Source organism: Spea bombifrons, chromosome 4 (assembly GCF_027358695.1).
Source record: "Spea bombifrons isolate aSpeBom1 chromosome 4, aSpeBom1.2.pri, whole genome shotgun sequence".
In the NCBI taxonomy this organism is placed as follows: domain Eukaryota; kingdom Metazoa; phylum Chordata; class Amphibia; order Anura; family Pelobatidae; genus Spea; species Spea bombifrons.
In genome coordinates this window covers 87,555,997-87,575,595 of record NC_071090.1, presented here as the reverse complement: position 1 = coordinate 87,575,595, position 19,599 = coordinate 87,555,997, and the positions used below count along the sequence as shown (strand labels likewise).

Below are 19,599 nucleotides of genomic sequence, written 5' to 3'. Positions count from 1 at the left end.
TCAGGTTATGCTTCTCTCACGCTCTCAATTTCGCAAGTAGCTTCTTTCAGAGGCAAAGGTTTGCGGTGTTTAAATAAAAAAAATGTATTGCTTCCCACTTCAAAGAATATTTTATTCTTAACTCCTCAAATACTTTAACTATATTTAGGATATGCATCCTGTTAACTGCACTAAAACTCAAAACAAGGCTAAAGTTTCATAGTCATAATGCTGCAAATTAAATTAGCTAAACTTGCAGATATCCAAAGCAATAGAGCTGCATTGTCTAAAACAATGCTATTACTCTAAAGCAGGGGTGTCCAAGTTTTTTCTGCAGTGGGCCACTTCATCAGAATTGTATACGTGCGCGGGCCGCACTCATTTTTCACTGACAAAAAATATGGTTTTTAATAAAATATGCAGATTAAAATAAAGTAAATGACACAAAACCTTTACTCTTCCTCTCACTGATTTCTGGGCCTAGAAAGTTTTGCGACTACAAATTCAGGATTCCCTAGATTTATTCTAGGGATGAACTAAAATGAAAATTCTGGACCAAAACATTCAGGGTTCACTTAGCCAAAACCGAAAATGACCCCCACCTTTAAAAATAATAATAAAAACTCAAATTTTTAATAAAAGTAGGTAACACACAATTGGACAAAATTAGCAATATGACTTGGCAACCGGTAAGTGCTGGAACCTAGGCATGATGGGACTGTGACTACTGTTAGCAATCACACTCCTATCATGCCAAGTCAGCCAGTACATGCTGGTACAGGGTGGCTGTAAGTGATGTGCAGACCCCATACTGCTGGCAGCATCACTACACAAGGGGGGCAGCTACCTAGGTTTCAGCATGTACTGGCTGACTTGGCATGATATGAGTGTGATTGCTAACAGTAGTCACAGTCCCATCATGCCTAGGTTCCAGCACTTACACATCCATCCAGTAAATACTGGAACCTAGGCATTATGGGACTGTGATTGCTGTTAGCAATCACACTCCTATCATGCCAAGTCAGCCAGTACATGCTGGTACAGGGTGGCTGTAAGTGCAGACCCCATACTGCTGGCAGCATCAATACACAAGGGGGGCAGCTGGCCAGGTTTCAGCATGTACTGGCTGACTTGGCATGATAGGAGTGTGATTGCTAACAGTAGTCACAGTCCCATCATGCCTAGGTTCCAGCACTTACACATCCATCCAGTAAATACTGGAACCTAGGCATTATGGGACTGTGATTGCTGTTAGCAATCACACTCCTATCATGCCAAGTCAGCCAGTACATGCTGGTACAGGGTGGCTGTAAGTGCAGACCCCATACTGCTGGCAGCATCAATACACAAGGGGGGCAGCTGGCCAGGTTTCAGCATGTACTGGCTGACTTGGCATGATAGGAGTGTGATTGCTAACAGCAATCACAGACCCATCATGCCTAGGTTCCAGCACTTACACATCCATGCTATCACACACACACTCATTTATTCATATAATCATTCATTCACAGATTCATTCCCTCAATCACACACACTCATTCAAACACCCTCCCCACCTCCTTACCTGCAAGGCAGCTCCTCGATGCCGCTTACACACTTCAGCAGGGGGCGCGGCCTCCCTCTGCCTTCTCTGCTAAAGCACAGAGGAAGTAGGATGTCACGTGAACTCCGCTTCCTCTGTGTGCAGTCCAGAAGACCCTCCCACAAGTAAGTAGCAGGGCTTGAGGTGCGGCTCGCGTAAGATCGGTTGCCCTGGCTGCCGATCTTACGCGGGCCGCACCTCGAGGTCTCGCGGGCCGCATTTGGCCCGCGGGCCGCATGTTGGACGCCCCTGCTCTAAAGCCAACAAAGCAGACATCACGTTAGCACATTAACTACGGCATCAAGCCCAAGTTTAGATAAAAGAGGCAAGAAAGTTATGGATGCCAGGGGCACTGGAAACCAATTTGCAAAATACTATACCCAATTATAAAGTATAATTTACAAGAGGACCCACAGACACTAGAGCCATCTAGTAGAGATACACAAGTTCCCGCGATCTATTATACCTCAGCTTACTATGCGATCTTTGTAACATACTTAGGAATTAATCTCGCCAAATCAATTTTTTTTTTTTTTTTTTGTAATAAACATATATACTTGTGCGTTGTGAGGATTTATTACTGTATTAAATAGAGTTTAAAAACTTAAAAGTAAAGTTTAACTGTTAACCCTTAAATGAATTGTCATATTTCCCTGATTTTTTTTTTTTATAATTATTCGCACATTAAAATATCCTGATCTATCTAGGAAAATACATCTCTGGGTACTCATTTTCACTTTAGAGGGTGGTAAATAAATAGAACAGCCAACCATCAGAAATGGTAGATGCTAATAGAATGAATGAATTTGAGCATTAAGGCCCGAGTCCTTACGTCAGAAAAAATGACAAGACTCAACGGGACAAATGATTCGTATCTGCCATGAAATTCTATGTTTCTATAACTACTAATTTCTGCCCGGAACTGGGCCACACACACAGAGAAACTACAATAGTTTGAGTGTATGCAGTAACATAGCACCATCATATTCTGCATTCTAGTTTCTGCAAACTAAGGTGGTATAATAAGCATTATTCCTAGAACTGTTGAATGCTGCAAACTCTGCACAGAAATAATGAAATCATGTAAATGTTTGTGTTCCGCATTTTTCAGGGACCATCATGTGACAAAGAAGCATGCACTGTCAAGTCTTTTGACATTGAAAATTACTTCTTAAAGTGACACTATAGCCATCATATGCGCATGACAATAATTGTCATTCAAATTTCCATGGCATTCCCCTAGCAAATGAATGGGGCATTTGCCCATTTTCTTGCCCCCAAACTATACAACCCACAGGAGATTTGTTCAGCAGAACACAACTCCATACACGTTAATACTTACCGCCGGTTAATGTGAATGCTGCAGGGGTACGTTTCAAAGCTGATTTCAATAGAAGTGCTTTCCGGCCACCGATTTTTCCTGTACTGATGGATACTTGTGGGAGCAGTCTCCAGTTAGTTTCCAGTTCCGCACACCTGTACCCCCCTCATGATTTATTTCCTATTCTTAAGCTACGTATTAGAATAGGAAACCTTTGCAGTAGGAGGATAACAACAGGACAGGAAAATTGATTCACTGTGCTGGTTTTGCTACAGATACAAACTTAGGGTAAAAGTTATTTCATCTGAAACCAAATACTTCCAAAATAATTGATCACATGGCAAAACAAAGCATCAGGGGGAACAAGCAATCTGAATGAATTCATAAATCAATGTACGCCAAAAGCCGTGGAAAGTGTACCATCCAGAAGCATTTTTCTGTACCTAGGACAATACAGACACCAGTACACTTTGGGCGACATGACAATGTTGTAAATAAACACTTTCTGTGTCAATATGAATTTAGCAAAAACTAACATAATTAAAGAATTATTTCTGGCAGTGTATGGTGATTTAAAAGTATTGAACTTTATTTCCACATTTAAATAAAAAAAAGTAAAAGATTATATTCAGCAATTAATATAGAACAGTTCTCCATTATTCGTTTTTATAGCTGACAGTATCACTTCAGCTCCTAGTTTATGCTCATCTTCAACCAAAAAAATAAGACGAAATCACATTCCGTTCTAGAAACTGCTGTATCATCTTTCGTGCAAACGTCGTATTAACATAATATTTTGGAAGGCAAACTGTCCCTTTTATATCTCACATAAGTGCTATTGACTGATTTCAAACACTGTGGTCTTCCTAATCTTGGAATCATATAAGCTTCTCTCTCTGAAGTGACAATATGAGAAATCCAATCTACTGAAGGCACAAAATTAGTAAACTCTTTCAACTTGAGTCTCAATATTGATACACCACGCTGTATATATAAGTGCCAATAGCTGTAGGTCAAGGGCCATATTACTACTGCATATAAAGGATCAAATTATGTTTGAGTATCCATCTAGGATGTCAAATAACGTGTATGTTGGCTTAAAAAAAATACAAACCACATTTTGTAATTTATCATATAACCCCCCCCAAAAAAAAAAAAAAATCATACTTTCACTAAACAGAAAGAAAAATTTTATAATGGCTTTTAGAAACCCAGAAGCGTCAGTGCGATTGATCGTTTCAGTGATCACAGAGGAAGTCAAAACAAAGCAAATCAATACAATGTTCCATTTGTTAGAACACATTTAATAAGAATATTTACAGAAATCCACATTTCATAGTTCTATTATAAATCTCTGCGCCTCAGAGAGATAAGCTGGCTTTAAATAGTCTTTAAGTTCATCCTTGCTGACCCATACATATTCCTTTTTCTTTTTTGGAGGTAGGTCTCCGCTTTTAAGCAAAGCTTTGAAGAAAAATACTTTAGCTCCCATTGTGTCTTCCGTCCGAATAGACTTTGGAAATTTATACTTGTAGAATCCGCAGGGTGCATTTCCTAGGAAATGAGCCTTAATATGATCCTCTGCGGGGGAAAAAAAAAACACAAGTATTGCGGTTTGTAAATGATAAAAATGACAATTCAGAAATATTCCATATATTTTTCCCCCTGTAACTTTAAAAACATCAAGTTATCTGCAGACAAAGTTTGGCCCTAAACTTCATAATATAAGCTCAAGAACCTAATCACTATTGCAGTAAATGCAAAGTTGAGAACGCATTACCTGATAGAGTAGACAGGGCCCGTTCCGCTGTTTGCCTCATAGTTTCCCCGATCTGCCACTCCATCTGTGGGAACATCCAGACTTCTTCATTGGAGATTTTTTCTTTAACCAAGAGAACAAGATTGCTATCCAATTTCCGATTTAGCGAAGACTTGTCGTTTTTCTTATCTGCCTCTATAACAAGAGAAAAGTACAGGTATATTTTAATGTTTAATGCACAGCAATTGCTTTAAGTTTTCCCATATACACAGCATGTGGAGGACTAACGACTTTAACGCCCATTGTACAGCGCTACGGAATTTGACGGCGCTGAATATAAAACAAAATAACAACAGCAACTGTCTCCATAACCAAATACACTTATTGAAATTACCCATAAATTGTGTCTTGACGGTTTCTAGTTCTAATGTTTAGAAGCTTAGATCTGTCTCAGAATGGCAGGATCAGCATTATATACAATTAGTTTCCTGTCGTGAAGTTCTCCCCCTTCTCCTCGCGTACCCTTACCAAGCCTGCCTGAACCACTCCGTAATAAGCCAAAGATATGACAAAATCATGCAGATGTTGAGAACAGAAGTTAAAATAGCCATATGGTATACCAATCAGGATTGTTTCCCATATATTTGGATTGCTTATTATGGTCTTTTAACAAATCACGCAGTGCTTAGTACAGTGCACATTTATTAAAAGCATAACAACGCTAGAATTAACAGACTAAAACAAACCGATACATTAGATAAAGAGGGCCCGGCACGCAAGTTTACAATCTAGAAATTTGAATGTGTAAATCGATATTGTTTCATTTAGTGTAGAACCACACACTGTATGATTTGGGAGAAAAGTGTCAGACATGCTTTCAGTTTAAAGTTGACTGGCCCACCTTACGATAAGTAGCAGCATGCAGATTTGCAATCCATTATAAATCCCTGCTATAGTACAAAGCGGAACACACTGCTTTGCTTCCCAAAGCAGAAGAATAAGTTATAATTAAATTCACCAAGTCTCCATAGATAGGTACTGATGTTCACTCTCCATAAAGATCTCAAAAGATCTCTATCTTGACACATCAGTGAGCTTAACGATATCATAAGCATCATAAAAAAAACGTTACAGAGACCTTTGAGGTGCAAACACCAAATACTGTTAAATGATTTATCATCAGATGACCATAGCCCAGTTTAGGGCTACTAAGCTGTTTCATGGATTGCAGGGTAAAAACTTACCAGGAAAGGTTAAAGGATATTAACATATATAGCCTGGAAGAAAGACATGACGGGGGGGGGGGTTCTATGATAGAAACATTTAAATACAAACAAGGAAATAACACGATAGAGAGTATACCTAAAAGAAGGAAAACTACCACAAGAAGAAGACACAGCCTTAAATTAGCAGGGCAAAGGAGTGGAGGAGTAGTGGATGATTGGAATAGCCTTCAGGCAGACGTGGTTGGGGCTAATACAGCAAAGGAGTTTAAGCATGCATGAGATAAGTATAAGGCCATCCTAGCTATAAGGCCAGGGACTAAGTATTAAGAAATTGGACAGACTGGATGGGCCGAATGGTTCTTATCTGCCTATCGATGCTTTTACGGCAAATATTAAAACCCGGTAACAGAACGAGGCATCAGGTCATTGCTCAATTCTTTTCACACCATTTGGGTCAATTCATATATGTACGTTTCAAACTTGTGTTTATGAACAAGTCAGGTAGTGAAACATAAGCCCATTTCACATCTCAATCAGTTACTTGATTAAATACTTTGTCATTTTGGCAGGATGTCAATAATATTAGAGATCACTTTGATGTGTCTATATTAGAATATCATATATTGATTTTAACGGATAAGTTCATCCTATAAGAAAGATAGGAACCAAGTATAATCATAAAAAAGAGCATTTTACTTAAAAGTAGAATAAGAGAATCAGCTTGGGGTACCTGTTACTCGGGGAGCCGTTTTGATTTGTTTGCTTTTTTGTTCCCACATATCTTCAAGGTCTTGAGTCAATACAATTTCTTTATCCTCCTCTTCATCGTCAGAATCGTAGGTATTGGACTGCTTCCTCCTCAGGCGTTCCCGATCTTCCATAAGACGAAGCTCATGATCCGCGTACAAGCTTCCCTCTAACTCTACCTGTCGGCAGAGAAAGCCACAGAAAACACAACCAAAATGTCACAAACAAATAAACAATCCGTAAAGTTCGACACAGAGAAACAAACAAGTGCATGCTCATCATATGCGCTCATTGACTATACAGAAACTATAATTATATATATATATATATATATATATATATATATATATAATCTACGAATTCAGCAATAGCAGGGCCCTATCTTCTTCTTTACTTGTATGTTTAGAGTATTTTAATGACATCTCATTTATTTTCACTGTACCCTAGTGTAACAGCGCTACGGAATCTGCGGGCGCTATACAAACCACAGTTCCTCAGCCCAACACCACTGTATAGTAACCCCTTGCAGCAGGACAGGTGGATAAGTTAATGTTTTAGTATAACTATACAGGTTCTCGGGATACTGAATAGACCCTGCATTAGGACACACAGAGGTCGTACTACCTGCTGCAGCAGCTCTGCCACTTCTTGCTGAATTGGACTCTTGCTTTGAGACACCACTGCCGGTCTCCTCAGGCACACCGCACCGTGCAGCCGCCATGGCGATGCTCCACCACCGGCAGGAGACACAAAACCCCGGCAGCCGAAGCGCGGAGCTCGCAATGCCAGCACCCGGCATAACACCGAACCAGACAGCATGATACGGGCAGGCGCCGCCATCATAGGGAGGATGTACGTCATCACTCACTGACAGCTACTGGTCGGAGGAATGTACCATTTGTTATGGAGGGTGATGTGTGTTGGATCCCGTAAAGGACAGTAAGCCAGCAATAATAATGTACTCTACTCATGCATTAAAACGTTATGAATATTGTAATGTATACTACATTTACACCATACAGTATTACAAATTAATCACTACTCAGATTTTTTAATTGCGATCCGTCTGAGCTCCCCTATTATTTATTACTATGTCAAAACAATCTGACCAGGAATAGTTCATATCAATTAGTGGGGGTAATGCAATAATTTGTATATTGTATAAGTTGTATTTTAAAGCTGCTGAACGGGAAATATACACGTGCAGCCGATGACTAACATTTATTTTTGAACTGACATTCGTGCCCGATGTTATTTAATTGCTACGTTCAAAGCTATTCACTTTATTATTTTTGCCCCCCCCCCTCTCCGGCAGCAGACTTGGATTCATCTCCCTGACCTTGCTGCTGGAGCTTGTCGCTGTGCCTTTTACCGGGAGGCATGAATCCTTTACTCAGGAGGTTGTGGGGTTGCCTGCGGCCCCTGGGGGCCACAGAGACTGCAGGGTAAGGGCGGGAGAAGTGTGAGCGTTAGTAGGTGCCCGGACTCAGGCAGACTGGCAGTGAGGGGCTGGTTGGGGTGAGGGGTCCGCGCGGGCACTTAGAGACTGGAGGGACAGATTGTGAGACGAGTCCGGGCTCGAGAAGCGAAACACGCCAGAGAGATCTGATTATTCTTGTGGATGTGGAAGTCGGTGAGATCGGCAGCACGACCAGATGTGACAGCTTTATTCACTAAAGGGAAAGCTCACAGGAGAACTTCACTATACGTTATTAGGGCCCATCCCCAGGGAGCTTCTGCTGCAGGAAGAGCCAACATTTCTTCTCATACATTAAGTTATTCATTATACAGGGCCAACTCAGCCCTTCTTCTGGAGAAGCTTACCAGTGTTGGCCCTTCATAATGATTAGTGATCCACGACTCTCCTTTTATTGAATAGACCCCCATGAGTTGAAAACATAACTCTTAATTTAGTTAATAGAAACATAGAGCTTGATGGCGGGTAGGAACCGTTCACATCTAACTGGCCCTGCTTTACTTGATGTAAACTTGGAGCAGCCCTTGGTCTTATCATAAGTTTTGGATAGCCATATAGGATAACCCAACTTTATTAACCCCTACAGCTTCTCGTTTATCTTCCCTCAGTAAAGTAAATCTCCCTTAAGTGGGGGCGACACATACATTTAAAGGAACCTCTCAGCTATCGTACATATTAAGGTGCATATGATGGCTGCTGTGTCCCTCTAAAAGAACCACCAATAACGTGGGCTTTTTGTACTTATTTTACCGTATTTGCTCGAATATAAGACAAGGTTATTATATAAGAATATAAGACGAGCAAATGCAATGAAAAAAACCCTTTGTCTTATATTTGAGGTCGTCTAATAATCCGACCTCATATAGAGCTCTGACTACATGAATAAGATCCAGATCCCCCGCAGTGCTGCAGGGGACCCGGATCCTCCTCTCTGGCAACCTCCGCTGCTGCTGGCACTTCCACTGGGGGCTTCTATGATGTGTAACTGTCACAAAATGGTTGTATATTATTCGTACAACCATGCTAGTCATTTTATTACGGTACTCTGGTTGTTAATGAAACTTTAGTTCTTTGTTAAAGATACACAATAAATTGGTGTTTTATAATAGTTTAAGCTTTCTTCTATGATCTTAAAATAAATACAATGCAAATCAATGCATCATAATCATTGTTTTTTTGTTTTTAACTTGTTTATTTCTTTTTAGAGCGTTAAACCTGTCATGGTGTCGGGCACTACACACTGGTATTCAAAGATACCAACAATCTACAGAAACAGTAGGAAATCAGAGTTCTAAAGACTTCAGGTACACTAAATATTATTTATTGGGCATGTACCCGGACTTATTTAAACTCTTATGCCATGCAGCAGGCTATATTAGTGCTTCTAAACATGTAATCATCTTATAGCGAGTACACAGACACATACATACACTGCTCTCTCCTCCCTACTGCTGCCTCTCTATCACCGCATAACACAGGCGGGCTCCCGTGGCACCTGCCTCACCACCGCCTGTAGCCAAGTGGGGGGGCAGCTTCCTGGGCGCCAGGAAGTGATTGATAGTCGCTCTGGGGACCTTGCACCCGGGGTTTGTCGAACCTTGCCATACACTAACCTACACCTACACACTCTAACACCATACAGTAACAGACACAATCTTATGCTCACAAACACTAACACCTCTAGATTGTAAGCTGGTTTGAGCAGGACCATTCCTCACCTGTTTCTGTCAAATTGTTATATACTACTTATTATGTCCTGTTTACCCTTTGTACAACGCCATGGAATATAATGGCACTATATAAAGCAATTAATCCAACGCTAGCATTCTAGTCTCATTTATACACATGTTAACGCCATACAGTAATATACACGCTATATGTTGACATACGCACTCATGGTAATGTCATACTGTAACATGCATACTCTTATACACACACACACTATCCAACACCATACACTTTGTTTGTTTCTATCACATCTCTCCTTTTTTAAAGCTTGCAAACCATTCACTGTTACTTTACTATGCTTCCTCTGAACTTTCTCGAGGATGTCAATATCCCACCAGAGAACCACCGCCCTGCTACATATGGCTTGAGCAGCATTGCCTGCTTACCTTTTTAAATCTTTAGAAATAATTACTCCCAAGTCCCTCTCTTCTGTTGTCACTGACAATAGCTCCCAGTGATGTTATTATTTATTGCTTTGGATAACACCATCAGATACCGCAGTGCTGTACAAAGGTAGACAGGACAACGGTTGAGGAGGGCCCTGCTCAAATGAGCTTACAATCTAGAGCGAGTTGGTGTGTGTTACACAATGTGTGAAAATGTTATTGTTAGGGACGGAGCAGCCACACCATTACCTACAACCTCCTGTCTCCTGTCACTCAACCATCACTATTATAACATCCATAATCTGCAATTTGTTAAATATCTTATATTATCTACTGCTTCTATCTGGTCTATTATCTTAGTCACCCAGTCAAATTATATATTAAATTTATTTGACAAGATGTCCCATTATTTGACTTAGTGGTCTGTAGTTGGTAGAGTCTTCCCTGCTACCTTTTTATGAAGTAGCACTACAGTTGCCAACTTCTTATCTTCTTTGCCTACTTCTGTCAATATTGATAGGTTAAATAAGTCTGCCAAAACACTCCGGAGCTCTTTTTAAAAACTGGATGTGTCCCATTGGGTCCCATGGATTTATCTGTTTTTCCTTTGAAGCAGACTAGCTACTCAACTAGAACTCAACTAGTTTTACATTTATATCTCCATCTGCTTTCAAACTGGGTTCTCTTTCCTAGACCTTAATTAAATAACTCACTTGTCTTAACTCTGATTATTCCCTATTTTCATTTTCTCCTCTAATCACCCCCTTTTTTTTTTTTACTTTTCATTAAGAATTTTCTTCGTGTTTTGCCTCCTTAATCCCAGCTTTATATGTTTAACTTGTAGTGCACCCGATTTATGAAACCTGTAAAAATATTTAACTGATTTTAAATCATTTCCAGCCCAATTCCACCACTCCCTGGACAGAGTGGCACCTTACGGTGGGGAGGGAAAAAGTTTGAAGAATTGCCAATTGTTCACGTGAAAGCTACTTATAACAAGTAAGTGCCTCGCCTTTATGGTATTTTACGGTCAGCGCTGCAATAGGCAGAAATCTCTTGGGCTTATTCACTAAAGGGAGAGTTGTGGTTTTAACTGCACTATACATTATGAAGGTCTGACCCCAGTGGGTTTCTGGTGCAGGAAGAGCATGGCTGGCCCTGTATTATGGGTAGTTTAATCAGTGAGATTGCTTCGCCCATTCAGTTATGAGTTATGCGGGGCCAACTCAGGCCTCTTTTTCTGGAGAATCTGGCTAGCGTTGTTCCTTCTAATGATGTGAAGAGGTAGAAACATTTCTCCTGCCAACTCTTCCTGCAAAACTACTGTCGCTCACCTATCCAGTCCCAAAAAAGTCGTTATTTAGCTTTTACCTGCAAAAATGTTTGCGTGCGTTTTTTATTATTATTATTATATGACTGTATGCATATTGATACCTAAGGCATCCTGCTGCCATGAAAACATGTTTTTTCATGGAAGTAAGTTTTTTTGTTTTTTTTTTGTTTTTTTTTGTTTTTTTCTTGTGAAGTTGTCATCGTGGGGTATTAAGACTTGTGTGTTGTATTCTACAAGACAGGAAAGAGTTCTGCATGAAACACTGGAATACGTGGGTGTATTCTGATATTTTATAGTTTTTCAACTGAAGACTATGCAACAGGCTTGGAGAAACCACGTGCCAAATACCGTATTGGCTCGGATATAGGCCGCCCCCGTATATAGGCCGCACCCTAAAAGTTTGGTGCTTTTTAAAGAAAAAGTTTTTTTCTTTAAAAAAGCACCAAAAAACATGCTGCCACTCTGCCCCCCCCCCCCCCGAGATATGCTGCCACTGTCCTCCCTCCCCGAGATATGGATGTGCCGGCACCGGAAGTTGTATACGCGTATTGCGTATATGACCCCCGCCATCCCCGCAAGACACCCGGGAGTCTGCTCCGGTAAGTCCGGGGGGGGCAGAGGTAAAACGCATCGTGCGGACGGTCCACACGATGCGCTTAGACAACCTCCTGTGCCGGCATCCCCCTGCACCACTGCGGGGGATCTGTATCCTAACCCCGCTGCCTGCCCGGCGCCCGGGACTGCATGTCCCGGGCGTCGGGCGCTAGACCCCCGAATATAGGCCGCACCCCCACTTTAAAGACTTAAAGTGGGGGAAAAAAGTGCGGCCTATATTCGAGCCAATACGGTACATGGTTCTTACCTAGGTCACATGACTCAATAGGATAATGCATATGGTTTATTACTTTGTTTTAGGCCACTCTTTAATCTAGAAAGGCAGATCCGTGAGTTGTTATGATGGGCTGAGGATTTTTAGTTATATTGTAGAGAAACTATGTCTGGCTTTGTGCTGATTCTGCAGTTGAATGGTTCTGGCAAAACATCATCATTGACTGGTAAGAAGCGAAATGGAGTACATCTACATGACATTGTATGTACAAGAAATACATGGGGAAGAAGGTCCCGGTCCTCGTGTCACTGTGATTCTTCCTCACACGAGAGATTTCTAGTTTTGTTCTCCAAGAGAAGGCAGACAACCTGTGACATCTCAAGTAAACCTTAGCAAATGTATCATTTTATCAATTCACCTGAAGGTTCAATCGCATAACACAACAAATGTTTTTTAGGGGTTTCTCTGGCCACCCCCCTAATATTTTTAAGAAGGATCTTGGCATTCAGCGCTACTAGGAATGATGTTCTACAGATGTTTAATTAAGCAAAGTAGATGGAACAGCACCTTTTATGTATTCTGCCTGTTCATTAGTGCTGATCAATTGGGTAAAATGATGTGCCCCCGCCTGGTGAAATGGACCTATGTGCCTAAGAATGTCCGTGTACAGGCTTGGAGATTCTGTACAGTCCTGGCATTGAAGAGGTTAAACTGTGCATCCACATTTTATTCTCGGAACTATCCATGGCTTACATGATTTTTGTACTTTTTACATTTACATTCTGAAACGTCCTCTCGATCTTTCAAACAGCGTGATTTGTTTTGAAGACCTCAGTGCCTTTCTACTATTGCCAGGGGTTTGCTTTCAGTAGCTCACCAACCTATTGTTTTGCCTTAAAAGCGAGTACTGAAGCCCCCTCCGCGCTTTCCTGTAACAAAGCATGGTGTTTCCATGCGATAAATTACAAGACGAAATCCAAGGACAGTTTAGGTAGTGAAAGAAAAGCTAGCATTAACCCCTTAGTAGCTGGGTGGGTGGCTGCCTGAACTGCTGAAGTTGTATAGATTAGATTGCATTACATTTTTATATAACACCAACAGATACCGTAGCGCTGTTACAACAGAAGTAGAATATTTTTAAATCACAAACAATAACAAACGTGTACAAAAGGAGAAGAGGGCCCTGCTCTTGTGAGCTTACAATCTAGTCTGTGGCTGAAGGGGAAGTGAAACAATAGGAGAGGACTGCTTGGATCGGGAGGAATTGGTCGAGTCTGTAGAGGTTGTTGGTCATTCAGATGGCTTGATTAGGATGCTGGATGAGAGTGTTGGGGGGGGGAAGGTTGAAAAAAGTGGATTTTCATAGAGCTTTTGCACAACGGAGGGAACTCCAGAGAAGGGGTACAGAACGGGTGAAATCCTGAATAAAGAGGATTGAGGAGGTAGAAGAGAGACGCAAGACATGGGAGGAACGAAGAAGGTGGTTAAGGGTGTATTAGGCGGGTAGAGATCTACGGGGCTCTGTAGGTCAGGGTCAGAAGCTTTAATTTTATTCCAGAGGATATTGGGAGCCAGTGGATCGATTGGCAAAGAGGAGCGGCAGGCGAGGAACGGTGACAGAGAAGGATTAGAGTGGTGAAAGGCGGGAGAGGGCAAGACCAGTTAGTAGAGAGCCGCAATAATCCAGACGGGATGTCACAAGGGAGTGGATTCATATTTTGGTTGTTTTTTGTGTGAAGAATGGCCAGATTTGGAGGCTTTTATTTAGGTGAGGGGCTGGATGTGAGAGATTGAGAGAGGAGAGGCAAATGTGACACAAAGGCAGTGAACTTGGCTCAGACTTCAGGTAATGTGACGCCATCCATAATGCAATTCCAGAAAGATGACAAGGTGAGTTAGAAGAGGGGGTTAAAGTCTTGGAGAAGAGATATATCTGTATATGGGTGATATTGGAAACCAAAGGAAGATATGTGTTGTCCAAGTGAAGAGGCGTAGAAACCCAAAAACTGAGCCATGAGGAACACCAACAGATAGCGGAAGTGCGGAGGAACAAGTTCCAGCGAAGGAGACACTAAATGTACGGTCAAAGAAGTAGGATTTGAGTCAGGAAAGACCTGTTTCACGGATGCCGTGGGAATGATGGGGTTGTAGATGGCCAACTGTGTCAAAGGCTGCAGAGAGGTCCAGGAGTATAAGTAATGTGAAGTGGCCTTTTATTTCAGCTATGAGGAGGTTGTTAGTAAATTTAGATCGGTTTGCATAGCAAAGCAGCAGGTTCCCATATAACATGGCTGTCTGTATCCATTTTATTTCAGCACACACGTTCAGGTAACTAGTTTTGAGAACCAGTCCCTGGTACGTACATCCTGTGGCACAGAAGGGTTCAGAAATACAAAGAAAAGTAGTGCCGTGGCAGCTCAGACAGCGGGCATCTCGGCAGCAGCCGTAAGTATTGTTTTTAACGGTTTCCTTTACACATATGTTATTGAATACAAAAAAATGCATTACAATAAGGCTTGGTGCAAAAATAATATTTGTACTTGTACTCTTATGCATTGGAAATTGGAAATTGTTCTATATGTATTGGAGCACGTCCTTAATGCCATCCATAATGAAGTGCTATTACGTGCCATGTCCAGTAGGCGGCAGCACACATCCAACCTAATGAAGATCTCGCAGCCTGAAATGTTATCACGGTTTGTATTAGAACTGTGCCCTGAATATTGTGGGTTTTTTTTGTTTTTCCAGCTGAGATTTCCCAGCGTGACTAGCAGCACACAGGCAGGTCGCTATGTTTCACTTCACAAAATAAAACTAATTAGGACAAGCCTGCGAAATGATAAGCCTAGAAGAGTTTTCTGTGCACTGTTACATAAAAGGCCAACGTGACCTCTGTGTTGTTCCTTGTTACTGAAATGATTATCTGCTGTTTCTGATGATTCCACCTCCCAAAACATTGCCTACATTGGCAGCACTATTTAAATAAACCGCACCGACGAGGTGCATGTCACATAAATAAACAAAGTAAAATTGGCACACGATTTTTCAAAATTGTACATTTTATTTTAGGATAGATGTAAATTTTGTTTCTATCTTTAAGCAGCAGACAAGCCCATTCGCTGGTTTTCTTGCGTGCGAAAAATCACCCATACACATTGCCAACATATAGTATTCCTCCATTATTTGTGGTATGTAGAACTCAGACAGGACTTCACTAAAGAGGCAGGTAAAAATTGTATACGAGTTAAATAATTACCATTGCTTAAACTTCCTTGCTGTGGTAGGACCGCAGCAGGTCTGGATGTAGCTAGTAAGACTCTCTAAGCAGAATTTCTTTGGGCCGTTTAAAAAGTAAAAAGCAACCCATAGGATGAGGAGACTTCTGTACAAGCCAAGCAGTAAAGAAATAAATTAACTCTTAAATCTTAACGCAGTACTTGTGTATCTGGTACTCCTGCTGTTGAGTTCCCTTCTTTCTGGAGATGACCGACGGTCCACCTAACATCCCTTGCAGAATAGTCTGTAACCCCTCTCGTCTAAACGTTTGTCATAGCTGAAGTAAGATTAATGTTAAGGCAAAGTGTAATAAACAATACACCTAGAATATATAATTTGCAGTACGTACATTGAAAGACAAATAGTGTACTCGCTGGCCAATGGGCCTTCTAAAGGTTGGGACGGTATTTTATTTTGCAGAGATGTACAGGGGTTTGGTTAAATGGTGTGAATGCATGCGGACTAATATAATTTATGTGTACATAGTGTTACTCGCTATAAAATGTAGTACAATTATTAGTCACAGTTGACCTGATTCGACCGTTTCAAAGCACGAGGCATAGCTTGGTGAGGTTTTTTTTTTTTTTGCTTTGCGCCATGTGTGTTCCTGATTTTTTAAAATTGTTGAAATTTGAACGAGCTGACAGGTCTGCCTGCCGCCGTCTTTTATCTCCCCGGGAGCTGACATCTAGTCTGTCTGGTTAAGTGGACAAGTCTTTGAACGCAGAAGACATGACCTCTGAAAATTTCTTAAATCACCATACATTACAGGACAATTCCATATGGTTTATTTAATAGTCAAGGGGGCTGTGTCTAACCCCTGAATGTATAGGGCCACATAGGATTCTAAACCTTCACTTTAACACCTTGGGCGAGGGGAGGGTTGAGGAAGACGGCACCTGTTAAAGAACTGGAAGTTATTTTAAAAGAATGCATCGTACAACTTGTTGGTCAGTAGGATTTCTGTTGAAAAGCATTTTCTGCTTATGGATTAGTATCTGACTGTTCCGTTTATTCAAGCTGATACCCCTGCGGTTTAATTCGTAAACCATGATTTTCCCCTTGCAATTTTCTCTCTGCTTGCCACTCAGTAATTGTTTATTGCTTGATAGAATAGGATGGGTGTTTCCTCAATACATCCCCACAATATGTCAATCACATTTTGTCAGTTCTTTATTTTTTTATTTTTCTTTCATGCTTTTGCGCTCATTCATCCTCCCCATAATCTATCTTTCCTGTCTTCTTTATAAAACGACTAGTGATAATTACAAGTGAGCAAATATTGTAGTTTAGATCAGCACCAAAGGAACGATACAGACTAAAACTTAATCCGTTACGTGATACCTTGTTTCATTGCCAATAATATATACGTGTTCTTTACAGAAAGCTATGAGTAAAGGGGTAACCCATGTACGTGTTGTTGTAAAAGGCCTGGGACCTGGCAGAATGGTAAGTGGTCATCAAGACTTTTAATTTATTTACACTATTAAGATGTTTACATTATTGTACATTATAATAAGTCCAGGGTTCACCCATATTGACGTGAAATGTCTGTCCACAGCCCAGGCAGCATTTCACTTAGTGTCACTAAAAAGGTGCCCCATGGTGTTCGGACCTGGCCCGTACACACCTGCCCTGCGCATGCCCTCTCACTGCTGTGTTCAGCTGCCTTTTGTATTCCCTTTATAGGCAATGGTGTCTGTCTATCTGTATCATGAAAATGCACCTTCCACAAAGAGTAGCCGTTGTTAAAACCCACTGACGAAAAAAGTATCCAAGCAGGATCCCTTCGTAGGTTACCCGACATGCTGTCCATATAAGCTTGCACTTCCTACGATGTTTACTGAGAAACTGGAATGTGTGATTTCCCCCAAAAATATACTGGGCAATTATGCATTCATAATAACATAGGGATCTGACGCACCCATAACTCATAACAGTGCCATACTGGGTATTATGAGACCAGGTTTGGTGAAACCTAAATTATTGTGTGGACTTGTACAGTACCTGGGGTTTGCTCTTTTCTCCCTCGTAACACCAAACGGGCAGACAAAGAAATGCTTTTCCCGGAAGGTGTGGCTCTCAGAGGGAATTTCTTTTATCCTTTCTTTATTTTGGAACCACATTGTACATATTTTGTTAATGCCTTTCTGTTTAGCCATTTTTGTGCAAGTACTTCGACTATTTCTTTACTCATATTAAACCTAAAATCGACTCTGTTCCTTCTGCATGCGTTTAGGGTATGTAGAACCAAACTGGGACAGTCTAACTCCCACAGCAAGAATAAAAATATATTTAAAATTCTCAGATTTTCTTATTACATATATAATATATGGGGTGTATAGATATTTTATGTGATACATATTATACAAACAGTGTAAGATAACGCAATGAGCAATATGGGTGGAATAATATTTGAAAAGGGGACGGACGGGTCAGATAAAACTAGGGGTTATATAATTTGTAATTCTCTGGTTAAGGTTATATAGCAATTACCATAATCCTGGTAATCTAACACTACGAGGCATGTAGTCTGAGAACTAGTGTGTCTTCAAAATCATTATATGTTCTTGTTATGTTCTCGAGCTTTTAACTGATGGAACAACTTAAAATATTTTAGGCTGCCATCAAAGGGTTAACCATGGGAGGACTAGAAGTGATTTCAATTACGGACAACACGCCCATTCCACACAATGGGTGCCGACCACGCAAAGCACGCAGAATGTGAGGACCAGAAGAAAGCGGGTTTTTTTTGCCGGAATGGAGAGCCCACTTAGACCATAGAAGCAAGAATACTGCATGGAATCCTCTGAAATCCGCATCTTCCTGCCGGTTTTAGAGGCTCAGTATAGCTGTTGTGCCACTTCCATGAAGGGGTTAACATAAGCAGGAAAAAAGGAGAGATTTAGAGAAGACACATTTTGGCTTTTAGGATGCCTCTAATAAAATGAAAATGTCAGAAAATGTTTTGAACTCACCTTTTTTTTTGCGTAGTGCATGCAAAACACATCTCTCTTTCTTCAATGTCCTTGAAAATTACACAAGAATTATATTCTCTTCAAAAATTACAGGTAATATAAATCACTGTGCAGCAAATTACCTTTACAAACAATAGGTTTTTCCCTGGCAACATACTACAGAGAGACCACTGGAACTATACCCGGAAAGGAGTGGGGAAAGAAAAATACGAAAAAGCACAAAAAGCTGCGAGAGGACTTTTTTTGAGTGCATTTCGAATTACCATTTTCACCAATTTGCATTCCTTTTAAATCTATGGCATTTTGGCCTTTAGAATACGCAGAAGTCCTGTTTATAAATAACTATTAAAATATTAATGCTAGGAAGTCATGAATATTCAAATCCATTTGTACATCGTTGAATATTAACTCATCATTGGCCAGAGAGGTGTGCGGCCTGAAGATGCCAGGTTGCAGTTGTTTTGACCTTGCTGTATTAACAATGAAGAGGTTCCTTCTCCGAGAAGGAGTTGACTATTAATACTATACAGCTGATGCATCTCAAAGAAACGCTATTTGCTGTTACTTGGTCCCTTGGTAAATTGTGGCTCTTTGGTACTCAGAGGATATTAAAAAAAAAAAAATCTGTAATTTCAAGTTAAATTGGTCAGACCTGGACCTAGTTCATGGCATCTAAGTAATAGGAGTTGCAGACCAAAACCACCTAAAGAAGCCCAACTGGCATTGGTCTACACGTGAGAAGCATTGAACCAAAACTCCCACTGCGACGGTAGGACAAATGAAGCCGGTAGTTACAGAATTCTATTTAGTTCACACATTTTTATTGCTGTGACTTGTTGGTGTGTTAAACCCTAAGCATTCTGAGCCGTTATCCTAAGTGATTAACAATAAAATTAACCAAATTAACACCACGCATCAAATGTAATCGCTCTCCAAGAATCAGACGATTCCGTTTGTATGATGGTTGAAAAACAAAAA

At 40.7% G+C, this 19,599-nt stretch overlaps 2 protein-coding genes across 2 annotated transcripts; one reads left to right on the top strand and one right to left on the bottom strand.

Moving 5' to 3' along the window:
- Positions 1–4,165: 4,165 nt before the first annotated feature.
- Positions 4,166–7,464, bottom strand: MRPL46 (mitochondrial ribosomal protein L46). The gene is made up of 4 exons (XM_053462398.1): positions 7,239–7,464; positions 6,598–6,793; positions 4,663–4,836; positions 4,166–4,463 (listed from the first exon to the last, which is right to left on the bottom strand). Exons 1-4 carry the CDS (start codon positions 7,455–7,457, stop codon positions 4,216–4,218), a joined length of 837 nt encoding a protein of 278 aa, XP_053318373.1. The 5' UTR covers positions 7,458–7,464; the 3' UTR covers positions 4,166–4,215.
- Positions 7,465–7,938: 474 nt separating this feature from the next.
- Positions 7,939–18,607, top strand: MRPS11 (mitochondrial ribosomal protein S11). The gene is made up of 6 exons (XM_053462399.1): positions 7,939–8,059; positions 9,297–9,395; positions 11,106–11,204; positions 14,683–14,812; positions 17,027–17,092; positions 18,264–18,607. The coding sequence occupies exons 1-6, from the start codon at positions 7,995–7,997 to the stop codon at positions 18,369–18,371; spliced, it is 567 nt and encodes a 188-aa protein (XP_053318374.1). The 5' UTR covers positions 7,939–7,994; the 3' UTR covers positions 18,372–18,607.
- The last annotated feature ends 992 nt before the right edge of the window (positions 18,608–19,599 follow it).

Bases quoted from the DNA above. Each gene is read 5' to 3' on its own strand.
- MRPL46 (XM_053462398.1), bottom strand. From the start codon at position 7,457: ATGATGGCGGCGCCTGCCCGTATCATGCTGTCTGGTTCGGTGTTATGC. The intron at 6,794-7,238 runs GTAGTACGACCT...CTCTGCCGACAG, and splicing joins TGGCAGAGCTGCTGCAGCAG to GTAGAGTTAGAGGGAAGCTT. The intron at 4,837-6,597 runs GTACCCCAAGCT...CTCTTGTTATAG, and splicing joins AACGGCTCCCCGAGTAACAG to AGGCAGATAAGAAAAACGAC.
- MRPS11 (XM_053462399.1), top strand. From the start codon at position 7,995: ATGAATCCTTTACTCAGGAGGTTGTGGGGTTGCCTGCGGCCCCTGGGG. The intron at 11,205-14,682 runs GTAAGTGCCTCG...ATTTTATTTCAG, and splicing joins GTGAAAGCTACTTATAACAA to CACACACGTTCAGGTAACTA. The intron at 14,813-17,026 runs GTAAGTATTGTT...TGTTCTTTACAG, and splicing joins CGGGCATCTCGGCAGCAGCC to AAAGCTATGAGTAAAGGGGT.